Source organism: Echinops telfairi, unplaced genomic scaffold (assembly GCF_000313985.2).
Source record: "Echinops telfairi isolate 266 unplaced genomic scaffold, ASM31398v2 ScPeMD7_7424;HRSCAF=8462, whole genome shotgun sequence".
In the NCBI taxonomy this organism is placed as follows: domain Eukaryota; kingdom Metazoa; phylum Chordata; class Mammalia; order Afrosoricida; family Tenrecidae; genus Echinops; species Echinops telfairi.
This window is the reverse complement of record NW_022111324.1, coordinates 14,801,287-14,817,358: the sequence shown is the minus strand read 5'-3', so window position 1 is coordinate 14,817,358 and position 16,072 is coordinate 14,801,287. Positions and strand designations below refer to the sequence as shown.

General features: G+C 38.3%; 1 protein-coding gene across 3 annotated transcripts in view; it reads right to left on the bottom strand.

The window, feature by feature from the left end:
- Positions 1 to 16,072, bottom strand: part of RABGAP1L (RAB GTPase activating protein 1 like) — an 812,491-nt gene that overhangs the window by 655,106 nt on the left and 141,313 nt on the right. For all 3 annotated transcript variants that reach the window (XM_004706718.2, XM_004706719.2, XM_045297897.1), the window contains exons 9-10: positions 14,691 to 14,793; positions 4,477 to 4,643 (exon numbers count right to left, since the gene is read on the bottom strand). In XM_004706718.2, coding sequence (XP_004706775.1) covers positions 4,477 to 4,643; positions 14,691 to 14,793 — 270 coding nt within the window. The remainder of the gene's footprint in view (positions 1 to 4,476; positions 4,644 to 14,690; positions 14,794 to 16,072) is intronic.

Here is a 16,072-nt window from a genome sequence, read left to right as displayed (position 1 = left end):
CATTTGTCTTCAGTGATCCGTTCGACACCTTGTGATCACACAGGCTGATATGTTGTTCCATGTGGGCTTTGTTGCTTCTGAGCTACATGGCCACTTGTTTACCTTCAAACTTTTAAGACCCCAGACGCTATGTCTTTTGATAGCCGGGCACCATCAGCTTTCCTGAAGAAACATTTCAATGAGTATTCCATCAATTCTTGGAGCCTTGTTTTTGGCTAAGACATCTAAGTGCAATTTGACCTTCTTCCTTCAACATCATTGGTTCTTGCTCATATGCGATCTCCTGAAATGGTAGGCTGTTGAATTTTTGGTACAGTGATTCTTTTTATTCTTTCCATCTTCTCTTGATGCTTCCTGCACCATTCAATATTTTGACTATAGAATCTTTCAAACTTGCAATTCAAGGCTTGAATTTTTTGAGTTTTCAGTTTCAGATATGCTAAGCATGTTCTTCACTTTGGTTTTCTAATTCCAGGTCCTTGCACATTTTGTTATAATATTTAGTTACAATATTTAGCTACTCAAAAAAATTCTCATGGTACTTACCACTCACAGTCACTCAACACCAACAGTTTTTAAAAGAAAGAATTTAGTAAGAAAAAAAACCCAGCTTGTGTAATACATAAGAGTAGGGAGCAAGATAAGCAAGAATACTAGACTTTGAAGAAAAGAAAAAATGTCTTTCATGTCCCTAGCTGGTAGAACTGACATCATAATAATTCATTAATTATTACTACAAAAATGATACTATCTATGCAGATACTTTACTCACTGTCATGCAAATATAATTATTCCTTTAGCTTAGATAAACAGGACCTCTGACAGTCATAACAACTAAACTACTGAAAACAAAAGGAAAAGAAAATATCATAGCAAAATATTTAAAGATACTCCAGAGATGAAAGTTTCAAATATTGCTCATCTAATTTTCATTAGAAAATGATATAAAGAATGTTTAAAATTAGTCCACACAGGAATAACAGTTGTGCTAAACCACAGTCTAATAATTTAATGAAACATAAAAACAACAGTAATTTCAAAGCATCTAGTATGTGAAACTGAACTGAACCATGTCAAGATTTGGTGTTTTTTTTCTTTCTGATACAAAAATAAGTAGCTTCATTGTACAGACAATCCCAGGTTGTGAATATCCAACTTATAAACAAGAGGCATTTGTTCTTTCCTCACTGCCATCGAGTAAATTACTGCTCCTAGGGACCCTATTGGACAGGTTAGAAGTGTTCTTGTGAGTTTCTAGAACTGTAACTCTTGATGGGAATAGAAAGCTCATCTTTCTCCCACAGAGTGGCTGGTGGTTTTAAACAGCTGCCCTTGTCGTTATCACCCTAACGCTTAACCACTACGTCACCAAGGCTCCAACTTGTCTTTCATTTTCTTTTTTCGGTTTTTTATTTTGCTTTCTTTGTTTTTTCTGACTTGTCCTTTAATGTGATATAAATTAACCATTATTTTAAAACAACTGAACCAAGCCCTACTTGCAATAAATTATTCATCATAATCACTTTCACTTGCTACAGTGAAGCTTTTAAATCTTTGGAAAGGTTTTGAGGCCTTCTCTTGCACTGAAGTAAGGCTCAGTAAGAACAATGTGCTCCTGTTCCAACTTACCTACAAATTTAACTTGAACTTAAGCACAAAAGGACAAATACAACAGGGGTCTGCTAAGGTAAGATCACTCTGCACAGTGGGTACAAAACAAAAGTCCTTACTATATAATTTATGGGTAGAGCTACAGGCACTCAGGTGGGTGACAGATCAAATCCAAGGATGCACACAGCATCCCAACATAAAGAAGGTGGAAATCGGGTGAGAGGACAAAAAAATGATGGCATTGAGGAACAGGGCACTAATCTACCCACAAGGAAAGTATTGTTTATGTTTATGTTTCCACAGAAAGGGAGCGAGAGTGCATACCTCATCATGGTGCACCAAGTCTCGAGGGCAACATAGCTGCATTAACAAAGAGAAATGTGAGGTTGGCCCAAATCCAACCTATGCTGACACCCTTCCTAGAAGAATATGCTTTAGAGGACAACACTGAAGCTATAGGCTAGGAAGTGGAGCCAGCCTGTCCTGCCCACATGGGAGAAAAATAAAAAGAAAAGAGAGAGAATGAGGACTAGACCCCATTCGGGCACACCATGCCCTGAGGATGAGATGTTTCTGTTTGGAGCAGCTAAGGCACAGAGAGGACTGTAGGGCCGACAGCAGCTTGAGACATGATGTCCCCTCATTAGAGCATAGTGCTATGGAGGACAATAATGTGGACACAGTGCAGGGAATGAGTTCGGTCTGAATCCTCACAGAAGGAAGAACCATGAAGGGAACATAACACACCAGCAATGGGAACAAAGTCACGAAGCCCCGGAGGAATCCTGAAAATAGACTTCAGACTTAAGTGAAGCAGTGTCCAGAGCCCCACCAGACTGGTGGAGAGATAGTCTTATAGTCATAAAGGTCAGCAGACAGATCTGGAACAAACTATGCATAATTGGGGATTTTTTTCCTCTTTCTTTTTTCTTCTTTGATTGTTTTAGGATTTTTTGGGTCTTGTCTTTGTTATTTTTGTTCTATCTATATACGATAGGCATAAGAAGCAAGCCCAAGGAGAAAGCAATGGGACCAATGGTTGAGGGGAGGGAGGGCATGGATAGTGGAAAGAGGAGGCTGGGGGAAGGGAGCAGTGAGCAAATAATGGCACAGACAGGGGAACAACTAGGGATCTAAAATTAACAGCAAGAGGGGTGTAGAATTCCTAGAGGTGATGGAGCAACTGTAATATAGCCAACAGGTATTACTGAGAGGCAAATGAGGGGTGAGCATGATAGTCAGGCAGGAGGAAGGTAAAAGGAAATAGAAGAAAAAAACTAGTAAGCAAAACTATTTATAGAGGTAAACATAGACATGTACATATGTAAATATAATAATACATAAAAATTGAGGTGCTGGTCTATGTACATATATTTATATGGCAACACACTGAGATAGTGGACAGACTTTAGGCCTCTACTTCAGTTTTCCTGCAACACAAGAACACTTGGTTCTGATAATGTGGTACTGGGTGAAGCCCACCCTCCTGACTCAATCGCTGAAGACAAACTGGGTACATAAGCAAAAGTAAAGAAAGCATATGGTACTCAGCTATTAAGAAATTTAGCATCTGGGGGCTTAAAAGCTTGAAGCCAAACAAGCGGCCATCTAGCAGGGAATCAACAAAGCTCACATGGAAGAAGTACACCAGCTTGTGGGATCATGAGGTCTCCACAGGAATAGGCATCTGAAGTTCAAAAATAAACAACCTTATCGAGGTGAGGAGAGGGGTCAAAGTAAAGACCCAGAGCTCATCTGTGGACAACTGGACATTCCCTGTGCAGTGGAGCCGCATGGAAGAGAAGATATATCCAAGGGCAGTTTAGCACCAACGAAACACACAATACTCTTCTAGTTCTTTAATCCCCGCCCCCCACTATTATGATCTCAGTCCTACCTCGCAAATCCTGCTAGACCAGTGTACATACATCGGGACAAGATGAGAGCTTTCGTTATGCAGAATTCAGGATAGACGAACTCCTCAGAAACGGTAATGGAAGTAACGATTCCAGGAGGGTAGGGAAAGGGACAATGGATAACAATGATGGTGGAATAAACCCCCTCGAGGAGGACGAACACCAGGATAGTAGGTGTAGAGATAGAATGGGTGGTGTAAGATATGTATGAATAATAATAACAATACATAAAATATTAAGGGTTTGAGAGGGTGGCAGAATAGGCAAGGGAAGAAATAAAGATGAGCTAATAACAACGGGTTCAAGAAGAAAGATAATGTTTGAAATTCTTGAAGGCAACATTTGTACATGTCCATTTGATATAATGGGTGTATGGACTGTGATAAGAGTTGTACAAGCCCCCAATAAAATGATTTTAAAAAAACAGGAAAGAAAAAAAAGGATGGTATAAAACTCTAATTTTGTTCATTTAATATTAAATAATTTTATAACCTTACAAATTATGACAAACAATAGTCACATAATGTTGATTAACCAAATAAGTAAAAATAATTATAGCAATTAGGCAGGTGAAAAAAATTTTCATTATAACTTTAAAGCATATGGTATTACTGTGCCCTGTCTTTTGTGTTGTGAATAATTGTATATAAAAGGCAGAAAAGCCCTTTTATATTCAAAATCAATATTTTAGTCTGTCTAAATGTTATAGATATGCATTATAAATTTATAGAATAAAATTGCAAGGTTATATTTGTTTTGTTTTTAACATTGCTTAGATGTAGCTGTAAATAATACTTCATTGGTTGTGTATGAACATCATTCAATTAATTGAGGCTTTTTACTAAATTTTATTTTTACTTAACCTATTATCTTAAGAAAGGCAGAAAGAAAGTATATATTGAAAAAGAAAAGTCTATGTTACTACATGAACAGAACAAAATAATCCTACCTGTTTCAATCTCATGAAGAAAGTCTCCGTGAAAGTTTTTCTGCTGAAATACCAAAATCGCTCATTTGCAGGGTACACACGGACTACTGTCTCCAGGAGGAAGCGGACAGGCTCCACCACTTCTGTGACAACCATATCCACAGCCACAGTCATGTACACTCGCTTATCTAAAACAGAAAATGTAATAGACAGTTAGGTAGAAAATATACATGTTAGGTACAAAATATACATGTAGCCTTTAGTCAAAAGTATATCATGAAATCTAAAATCAGAAAAAGATTTTTCTCAATCCAATTCAATCAAAACATGCAAAGCCCACTGTTATCGAATCAGTTCCGACTCACAACAACTCTAAAAGGTAGAGGAGACTGTAAATTTTGGTTTCTGAGATTGTAACTCTTCATGGAAGCAGAAAGCATCTACTCTCTATTCAATAAATGGGTATAAATGCTCTCTAAGTCAAGGTCTATATCACATTTTTCTTCATACCAATTGCTGTATTTAAATATAATTTGATTAATAAGTGAGTGAAATAATAAACTACACTTAGAACTATAAAGAAAATATTTCAAACTAAAAGTCACACTACATCATGGAGTTCATAAATTCACTAATATGAAAACCAGTATCACACATATTTATTAATTAGCTATTCTTCTTAATGACCTTCATTATCTAGCATCTGATGATCTCACCAGCCTTATCTCTGGACATTCCCATTCTGTACCCACCTCACAATTTATTATTACTCACCTAAAGTACTGGCTCGCTTTTTCTGAGACTTCACATTTATTATTCCGATTGCTAAATATATTCCCTTTCTCGTCCTACCTGGGAACTATCCACTGTTCTTCAGGTCTCAGTTTATGCAACATATTTTTCTTGGAAATCTTACATAGTTTAAATAAATATGGTCCTGGGTGGTGCTGACAATGAAAGGTTAGCGGTTCAAGTCTACCCAGAGGCACATCATATAAAAGAATTATTTTTTATCTGGAATTCTAGACCCAAAAACTCAGCCAACTAAAACTCTATGGAATACAGTTGTACTCTGACATAAATGGGTTCACCAAGAATTATGATGGCCTTAATATCCGTGAGGTTTTTTGTTTTGTTTTTGTTTTATCTACATTAGATGCTCTCTTCTCTGATACCCTATACTAGGCTTAACATCTCCCTATGAAGACAGTATATTTTGTTCTCACCATTATGCTACCAATACATAGCACAGTATAATGTTACCCGACAAGTTTCAGTTATTACTTAAAATGTTTATTTATTCTTAGATTTACTTTAATTTCAATTTAGAATCATCTAGATCAATGCCATGGTCCCTAGGATGCACAAGCATTTTGCAATAAAACCTAACCAAAAACTTGGTGGTTTGATTCCACCCAGAAGTTCTGTATGAGAAAAATCCTGGCAATCTGCTTCCACAAAGGTTGTAGTCTACAAAACCCTATGGAGCATTTCTCTTGAGTTACACAAGTAGTTGCCTTGAATCAGGGACCAACTTGATGGCAGCCAGCAACAAAAGAGCACTGCCTACTGGTTTTATTCCCCTTCAGTATGATGGATCAAAATATGGAGTTAATTTTATCTTATTATTCTGTTTGAGATTCTTTGGGGTTTGGGAATCTGTGCCTTAGTTATTTCATATCATTTTTATCATTTATTACATGTAAATATATGAGGGGGTACCCCCCCAAAACGGACTTTTTTTTAAGCTACATATTTAAACTTTTTTACTAAACAACCTTATCACCTTCAAAATACTCTCCATTACACTTAATACATTTGTCAACTGTTTGGATGGCTGACAGCACCTCCCTCCGTTTTTTTTCCTTCACTGTTTCTACATAAACAAGTATCTGTCCTTTCATGCCCCTCTTCATTCATGGAAACAAAAAAGTAGTCCACAGAGTGAGGTCAGATGAGTAAGGTATGTGAGGCAAGAGAAGCATGATGGTTTTTGCCAAAAACTGGCACACTGAGATGGCTGTGTGAGCAGGTATATTGTCGTGGTGGCACAACCAGACCCAGGTGTGCCAAAGCAGGTCTTTTTTGTCACACACAAAAGCAATCTTTACAGAACCTCTAAATAAAATCCTTGATTAACAGTCTGACCTTGTAACTCCAAATGCACTACAAGTAGACATTTTCATCTGTTTGGGAGGTTGACGGACGTCCAGAAAAAGGTTTGTCATCAATTGACATGTCACATTTTTTGAAACAAGGAAACCACTTATACACCTGAGTTTTTCCCATAGCACTGTCCTTGTTAGCTGTGTTCAACATCACAACACTTTCTGTGGCATTTTTCCCAAAGGAGGAAATAAAACTTCACAACCACATGCTGTTCTCTTAAATAGGCCATCACACACACACACACACACAACTTCCAGCGAAACTACTTTTACGAAAAAATTCACTGTGACCAGAGAGAGCCTTCCCAGGTGACACCACTGGGAGCACTAACTCAGAGTGAGTTGTTTGATACTCACCTAGCAGGAAAAATGCACTATGAAAGCTCCACCTAGCAGAGCTTTTTTCCATTTGGGTTTTTTTTGGTGGGGCATATACTCTCTTGCATATGTATACATGGCAGAGCTTCAAAAAGTTCATGGAAAAATGGACTTAAAAGATAAAGGCTTGAAGATAAACAAATGGCCATCTAGCTGAGAAGCATCAAAGCCCACATGGAAGAAGCACACCAGCCTGTCTGATCACGAGGTGCAGAAGGGACCAGTTATCAGACATCAAAAAACTAAAATTCATACCAGTGGGTGCCCACCTTCCTGATACAATCACTGAAGACAAAAGTGTATATAAGCAAATGTGGTGAAGAAGATGGTGCCCGGCTATCAAAAGATACAGCGTCTGGGGTCTTAAAGGCTTGAAGATAAACAAGCGGCCAACTAGTTCAGAAGCAACAAAGCCTACATGGAGGAAGCACACCAGCCTGTGTGACCACGAATTGTCGAAGGGATCAGGTATCAAGCATCAAAGAACAAAAAATCATATCTTTGTAAAGGTGGGTGAGTGCAGAGTAGAGACTCAAAGCCCATCAGTAGGCAACTGGGCACCCCCGTACTGAGGGATTGTGGGGAGGAGATGAGCCAGTAAGGGTGCAGGGTAGCAACGATGAAACATATAACTTTCCTCTAGTTCTTAAATGCTTCCTCCCCCCTCCCCCCACTGTCATGATCCCAATTCTACCTTACAAATCTGGCTAGACCAGAGGATGTACATTGGTACAGATAGCAACTGGAAACACAGGGAATCCAGGACAGATGACTCCTTCAGGACCAGTGGTGAGAGTGGCGATGCCTGGAGGGTGGAGGGAATGTGGAGTTGAAAGGGGGAACTGATTACAAGAATCTACGTATAGCCTCCTCCCTGGGGGATGGACAGCAGAGAAGAGGGCGGGGGGAGACATCAGACAGTTTAACATATGATAAAATAATAATAATTTATGCATTATGAAGGGTTCATGAGGGAGGGGGAGAGGGAGGGTTCAAGTAGAAGGCAAATGTTTTGAGAATGATGAGGGCAACAAACGTACATTATGTGCTTGACACAAGGGATGTATGTATGGATTGTGATAAGAATTGTACGAGCCCCCAATAAAATGATTTTTTTAAAAGATAATGGAATTGTTCTATGAACATTTTGGAGACCGCCATACAGATTTACTTAGGCCACTATATTTATATCTGTTAAAAGGAAGATTAAATTATCAAGTCTATCAATAAAAGAAGCCTTCATGTCTTTTTAAAACTTTATGTAGCATGCCTCCATACTCTTCATAAAGTAGAGGTATAATGAAAAGGAGGAAGACTGTCAACAAGACAGATCGACACAATGCCTGCAACAATGGGCTCAAACAAAAGAAAAATTATGAGGATGGCACAGGACCAGATAGTGTTTTGTTCTGTTGTCATAGGGTTGTAGTGAGTCAGAACCAACTCAATGGCACCTAACAACAATGCTCATCAATTACACTTCATTACTATTGTCAAATTCAATAAAAACATGACTATATTCTTGCTAAATAGGATTAAATGCACCATACCTGCCTCGTGCTTCTCTACACTTCATTAACCTCTCAACCATTGCCGTCAAGAAGATTCCAACTCAAAGAGACCCAACAGGACTGAGTATATCTGCCCTAGAGGGCTTCGAAGGCTAGAAATCTAATCTTTATGGAAGAAGACTGCCTTTATTCTCCAGACAAGCAACATATGGGTCTAAATTGCTGACTCTTTGGCTAGCAGCCTAATGCTTAAATTCTAAAGAGAATAATGTTGAGGGGTGGGTGAAAATGTCCCTAAATATAGGATATAATATACAATTGGGTATATTGATGCAGTGGAAAGATAAAGCATTTTACTTCACAGGGGCAACTTTTTCTACAAAAATGAAACTTTATTTTTCTTTTAATGTTTTTCAGTATATGAAATCCAGTATAGTTAATCTATAGACACAGTAACTGAATTGATGGTTTCTTGGGGGTATGGCAGGAGAGGTCTGGGGGTGGTGGTAAATGGGGAGCTAATAACACTGAGCACAAAAACAAAGAAAATATTCTAAAACTGATAGTGAAGACTGTACAATCTTCTTGATGTAACTGAATTATTGAATTGTATGTGAATTATATGTCAATATAACTCTTGCAGAAAAAAATGAAACTTTAATTGCTTCATGAACCTTTTACATATATTTTTATTTCAAAAACTACGCTTTACAATTTTAGAAACCATGTTCTCATTTTCACGTGCCATATGAAATTTATATTTCATATTTATATTTAAAATACATTTTATTATTATACTACTATAACATTGGAGTATATTTAAATTTTAATGGAAATATTTTAAATATCTGATCTTTTATTTGATAATCAAATTCGTGATAAAATGCAAAATGAAACTGATCTATGTTACATTAAAAATGGGTAAAAATTGCCTTAATGACTTATCTTTGAAATTCTTATATTTTATTCTTCAAATTAGAAACTGGCTTATTTTTCTCATTTTTGTGTTTGTGTTTTCATTCTAACTGATTATAAAAAAGAAAGTATGCTGGTATTTGTAAGCCTATCTCCAGAAATAACAAACTGCGAGTGTGATATTATTTATTCTTAATATATGAAAAGCTATTATATAATCATCACTATTTTTCTTCTTTATTTTTAGCCCTAATTTTGGAACAGACAGTTTGATGTGTGATCAAATCCATGCCATTTTTAAATTGGCGAATACTATCTTTAAGGAAGTGTGAGAATTATTTTTAATGTTCTTCATTAACATGTTATATTTCTATACCAATGTTCACTAATGCTTCCTGTCTTTAACTAGGTTTACTATGGGTATAAACTAAACAATGAATTTTCTCCATATGAATTGTTGGCTGACAATAGAGACACATTCAGTGTGAAACTATAGCTCATCAAGTAAATTTTATATTTTAACTTACAGATGGTTGAGAAGCAAAATAATGTAGGCAATTTCTAGCTGGATAAAGTAGGGACAATAAAACACAGTGAAGAAAATAACAAATGTGACTATTTAACATTTATAAATCCTGTGCAATATTACACATACAATGACAAGGTAAACAACAAGGGGAAGGGGGGCATTTGCCAGAAATTAAATTGTTAGTATATACAAATTCACAAGAAAAATGCTATCAAGATTTCATATCTTTCTATTCTACCACTAGCACCAGCTGCTGCTCAAACCTATTCCTACAATGGTGACCCTATAATGTCAAGAGCACTATAGGGTTTTCAATGCCAAATTTTTCAGAAATCGATTGAGGTTCTTCTTTCTGAGGTACGTCTAAGTCAGCAGTTCTCAACTTGTGGGTCGTGACCACTTTGGGGGTCGAATGATCCTTTCACAGGGGTCAACTTATTCATAATAGTAAAATTACAGTTATGAAGTAACACTGAAAATAATGTTATGGTTAGGGGGTCAGCACAACATGTGGAACTGTGTTAAATGGTTGCAGCATTGGGAAGGTTGAAAACTACTGCTCTAGGTGGACTCAAACTCCAACCTTTTGATTAGTGGCTAAGCAAGCGAACAATTTATAGCACCCAATCACTAAACCCATCAGCCATTCTGTGAGAGAAAAATGAGTCAGTTTGTGTCCATAAATATTTACACCCTTGGAAACTTTATGGAACAGTTCTACTCTGTCCAGTGGAGTCACTATGAGTCAGAATCAGCTCAATGGCAATGGGGCAGTGGGTGCTAGCTCCTCTCCTCCAAAATAAAATAATTCCAATGTTCTTTATGAAACATAAAACGCAAATGCTTCCTATATAAGAAACTTAAAACCAAACCCAGTGCCATGAAGTTGAGTCTGATTCATAGCAACCTATAATAATTAGATGATTTTATGTCAACTTGAAGATTTATGAAAGTATAGGGGTGGAATACAACCTGTCAATCAGGCCACAGACTGATGATGCCCCCTTGGGGATATGGCCTTTTTATAATTAAGGAAACTAGGAACCTCCATCTCTCTTCTGGTCCACTTTCCTACTTGCTGGAATGCTGTGGCCACCAGACACAAGTGCCCTGCCATGTTCCCACCAACTGTGGATCCACTAGCTTGTGATCTTCTGCTTTCCAGTTCATCTTTTACAGCACCAGCATATAGCTATGTGTGTCCTAAGTGGGGCTTATAGACTAGCATCAGACTTAGGGACAAGAGTTACACTGGGTTAGATGTCCTCTTGATATATAATTACTTCTTGATAGAAAGTTCTTGCTTATACATAGATGAAAGCCAATGGAATTTCTTCTCTAGAAAATCTGGCCTAACACACAAGCCTGAAGAGAGTTTCTGACATTACAAATATTTACAGGAATGGATAGCCTCATCTTTCTCACAAGGAGCAGACAGTAGGATTGAATCACGAGTCATAAGATTAGCAGCTCAACAACTAACCAACAGAGCCACCAAGGGTCCTTTTGAGAGAATTTTATCACATAATGGTTTCTCTTTTTTTTAGTTTTTATTTTATTGGAGGCTCTTACAGATCTTATCATAATCCACACTTATATCCATTGTGTCAAACACATCTGTACATATGTTGTCATCCTTTTCAAAACATTTTCTTTCTACTTGAGCCCTTGGTGTCAGCTCATTTTTTCCCTCATTCCCCCTTGGTAATTCATGATTTTTTTTCCCCATGTCTTACACCAACCACAGTCTCCTTTCACTCACTTTTCTGCTGTCCATGCCAGGGGCCATACGATGATTATTGTGATTGGTTCGCCCTTACCCACCCAGTATCACTACTCCCCTTATTGGTCTTGAGGGGTTTATCTGTTCAGGATTCCCTGTATTGTAAGCTCTTATCTGTACCAGTATACATGTTCTGGTCTAGCCAGATTTGTAAAATAGAATTGAGTCATGGTAGTGTGTACATGGGGGTGGGTGGGTGGAGAGCATCACATAACTAGAGGAAGGGGCTGGCCCCAATCCCAACAATGTGGACACCTGCCCCTCTCCCCAGAAGAATTTCTTTCAGAGGCCAGCACTGAATTTGCAGCTACGGGAGAGAGACATGTCTGATCAGAGCACATGGGAGCAGGTGAAGGGGGAGGAGGAGAGAGTGGAGGACATCCTGGCCCACCAGGCCTTGAGGACAATGTTCCCGCTCAGAGCAGCCAGTCCACAGAGAGGACCGCATGGCCGGCCCCACTATGAAACATGATATGCCTCACTGACCCATAGCCCTAGAGAGGACAACACTGGAGACACAGTGTGGGAATTGCGCTCAATCTGATCACACCACACCGAGGCAAAACACTAAGTGGGTGCAACAGAACAGCAAGGGAATGGAGCAGCGAGGTCTCCAGGAATGCCAAAGGTGGACTTTGGGGCCAGGGCTTAGTGCCCTAACAGACTGGACTGGAAAACACTCCTAAAGGCCAACAAACAGTCCTTGAACTAACTACACATTTTTCTTTATTTTTGTATATTGTTTTCTTTTTTTTGTCATGGGTTTATTTTTGTTGTTGTTATTTTGTTTTATATTGTTCCTCGGTTTTGCTCTCTTATTTTTGTGCATGTTATTATCTCCGCAGGTCTGTCTAAATAAGATAGGATAGATGAATAATCTGGAGGAGAAAACAACGGACCGAGAGTTCCCAGGGGACATGGGAGAGGGGGAGGTGGGGAGAAAGGTAGTGGTGTTAACAAACCCAGGGACAAGGGAACAACAAGTGATCCAAATCGGTGGTGATGAGGGTGTAGGAGGTCTGGTAGGGCATGATCAAGGGGAATGTAACAAAGAGGAAGTGCTGAAATCCTGGTGGGGACTGAGCATGATAGTAGGACAGGAGGAGAATCAAGGGAAATAGAGGAGAGAGCTGGGAGGCAAAGGGCATTTATAGAGGTCTAGAGAAAGACATGTACATATGCAAATATATTTATATGAGGATGGGGAAATAGATCTATGAGCCTATATTTATAGGTTTAGTATTAAGGTAGCAGAAGGACATTGGGCTCCACTCAAGTACTCTCTCAATGCAAGAATACTTTCTTCTATTAAACTGGCATTCTATGATGCTCACCTTCCCGACACAATGGCTGAAGACAAAGCAGGTGAATAAGCAAATGTGGTGAAGAAAGCTGATAGTGCCCGGCTATCAAAAGATATAGCATCTGGGATCTTAAAGGCTTGAAGGTAAACAAGCAGCCATCTAGCTCAGAAGCAACAAAGCCCACATGGAAGAAGCACACCAGCCTGTGTGATCATGAGGTGCTGAAGGGATCAGTTTTCAGGCATCAAAGAACAAAAAATCTTATCACTGTGTGCTCACCTCCCAGATACGATCGCTGAAGACAAAGTGGGTAAATAAGCAAATGTGGTGAAGAAAGCTGATGGTGCCCGGCTATCAAAAGATATAGCATCTGGGATCTTAAAGGCTTGAAGGTAAACAAGCGTCCATCTAGCTCAGAAGCAACAAAGCCCACATGGAAGAAGCACACCAGCCTGTGCGATCATGAGGTGTCCAAGAGATCAGGTATCAGGCATCATCAGAAAAAATGTATCATTGTGAATGAGGGGGGCAGTGCGGAGTAGAGACTCAAAGCCCACATGTAGGCCACTGAACATCCCCTTACAGAAGGGTCTCAGGGAGGAGACAAGCCAGTCAGGGTGCAATGTAGCAATGATGAAATATAGAACTTTCCTCTAGTTCCTAAATGCTTCCTTCCCCCTCTTCCCCCTCACCATCATGATCACAATTCTACCTTACAAATCTAGATAGACCAGAGGATGTACACTGGTACAGATAGGGACTAGAAACACAGGGAATCCAGGGAGGATGATCCCTTCAGGACCAGCGGTGTGAATGGCGATACTGGGACGGTGGAGGGAGGGTGGGTTGGAAAGGGGGAACTTCCCGATTAGAAGGTTCTACATATAATCTCTTCCTTGGGGGAATGACAATAGAAAAGAGGGTGAAGGGAGACATCAAACAGTGCAATATATGACAAAATAATAATTTATAAATTATCAAGGGTTCATGAGGGAGGGGATAGTGGGGATAGAAGATAAAAAATGAGGAGCTGATGTCAGGGGCTTAGGTGGAGAGCAAATGTTTTGAGAATGATGAGGGCAATGAATGTACAAATGTGCTTTACACAATTGATGCATGTATGGATTGTGATGAGTTGTATGAGCCCCTAATAAAATGATTGGAAAAAAAAGATTATTTTCGTTGCTATTTCATAACTAATTTTGCTACTGTTATGAATCGTACATATCTGATAGGCAGGATGTATTTTCATTGTTACAAATTGAACATAATGAAAGCATAGTGATTAATCACAAAAACAATATGTAATTATATATTGTGAAATATTGATTTCTAATGACAAAAAATGAAATTTTGTCTTGGGGAAAAAAAAAAGAACTAGAGGAAGGTTGTGTGTTTCATCAGTGCTTTATTGCACCCTGCCTGGCTTGTCTCTTCCTTGTGGGCCCTTCTGACAGGGTGTGTCCAATTGACTACTGTTGGGCTTTGGGTCTCCACTCTTTCTTTCTTTTTTTCACTGCAGAAGAAAAAATTATGAAAAGGCACCTTGAATTCAAAATAAGAAAGCTATCTCCATTTTAAATAAGGATCAAACGCATTGTCCTAATCAAAATTTAAAGCAAATAATAAATTTTTAAGAAAATTCACCTTTTGGTGTTTCTTCATTAAGTGCCAGAAATATTGGTACATTTGGATTCCACATGCCAGTGATAACATAGGCTCTCCCATCATAGCTCTTTCCCATAGATTCCTAGAAAAGTTCAAACAAAAACTGCTGAGAATATATATACAAAGGAAATCAGCCTTTTAAATTATAGGTATAATCGACTTTAAATACTCCAATGCATTAAAATTTGGATCTATACACAATCAAATGAGATTTTCATAATAATTTTTCCATAAAAGAGCATTTTTTTCAATATTCAATTCTTGCACAATTTTCTTCAAATACAGTTTCTGTTACAGATAGAAACACCTCTTGGATAAAATGAAGCACATCCATAGATGCTGAATCACAAAAACATAATATTGTCAGAACATTCTATTTGATTTTATGATAGTTGTCAAAATCGCATATAACATCTAAGGATATACTTAGTTTCTATTAGAAATATATATAAAGACAACTAAACTGAATGAATAGCTACTTACAGGGATAAGTAAGTTAGTTTTGCGGTTTTTTCTAATGTTTCAATTATAGAACATTTCTTTAAATATTAATTTATATTGCTGCAATTATATTTAAAGTTAGTGCTTTTCCTATTATTATACATTAGATATTTGATTGACATTTGATCCTATATTCCAGAGATCAAATACACTGCCTAACGTGACCAAGGCCACTTGTAAAGGAAACCCACTGGGCTCTCCCACTCATATATATATATACACACACACACACACACACACTCATATATAGATTCACATTTCTCTCCCACTTTCACACATATACCTATACCTACTACCCATTTAGAACAGGAATGGACCCATCCATTCCTAGACCAGAGCTTGTGTTATGCTTGAGACCCAAAAGATGAGTTAGGCCAATGGAGTTCTCTCCTTTATTGAAGAAATACCAAAGAGGGTGGATGTTGAAGTTAAAATATTTGATGAAGACTCAAGCCATATCACATATAAAAAGAACCTGTAAAATCAAAAAAAAATTTTAACTACAAAGAGGAGAATGACATATAAAGAACAGAGACTATTAGGAGATTGCTAACTGATAAAACAGAAATAAAGGAAACTTTTTTTTTATCCTTAAAACCAATAAACAGTGCAGATAACACTCCCCACCTCCAAAACTAGGATGCAGGGAGGGGATGCAGAAAGAACAGAAACATCAAGGACAGAAAGGGAGGCAGACCTCCCCCGAGAAGAATTTATTTCAAAGGATGGCACTGAATCTGCAGCTTCAGGAGAGGGATATATCTGACCAGAGCACACAGGAGCAGATGACGGGGAAGGAGGAGAGACTGGAGCACATCCTGGCCCACCAGGCCTTGAGGACGATGACCCCAATTAGAGCA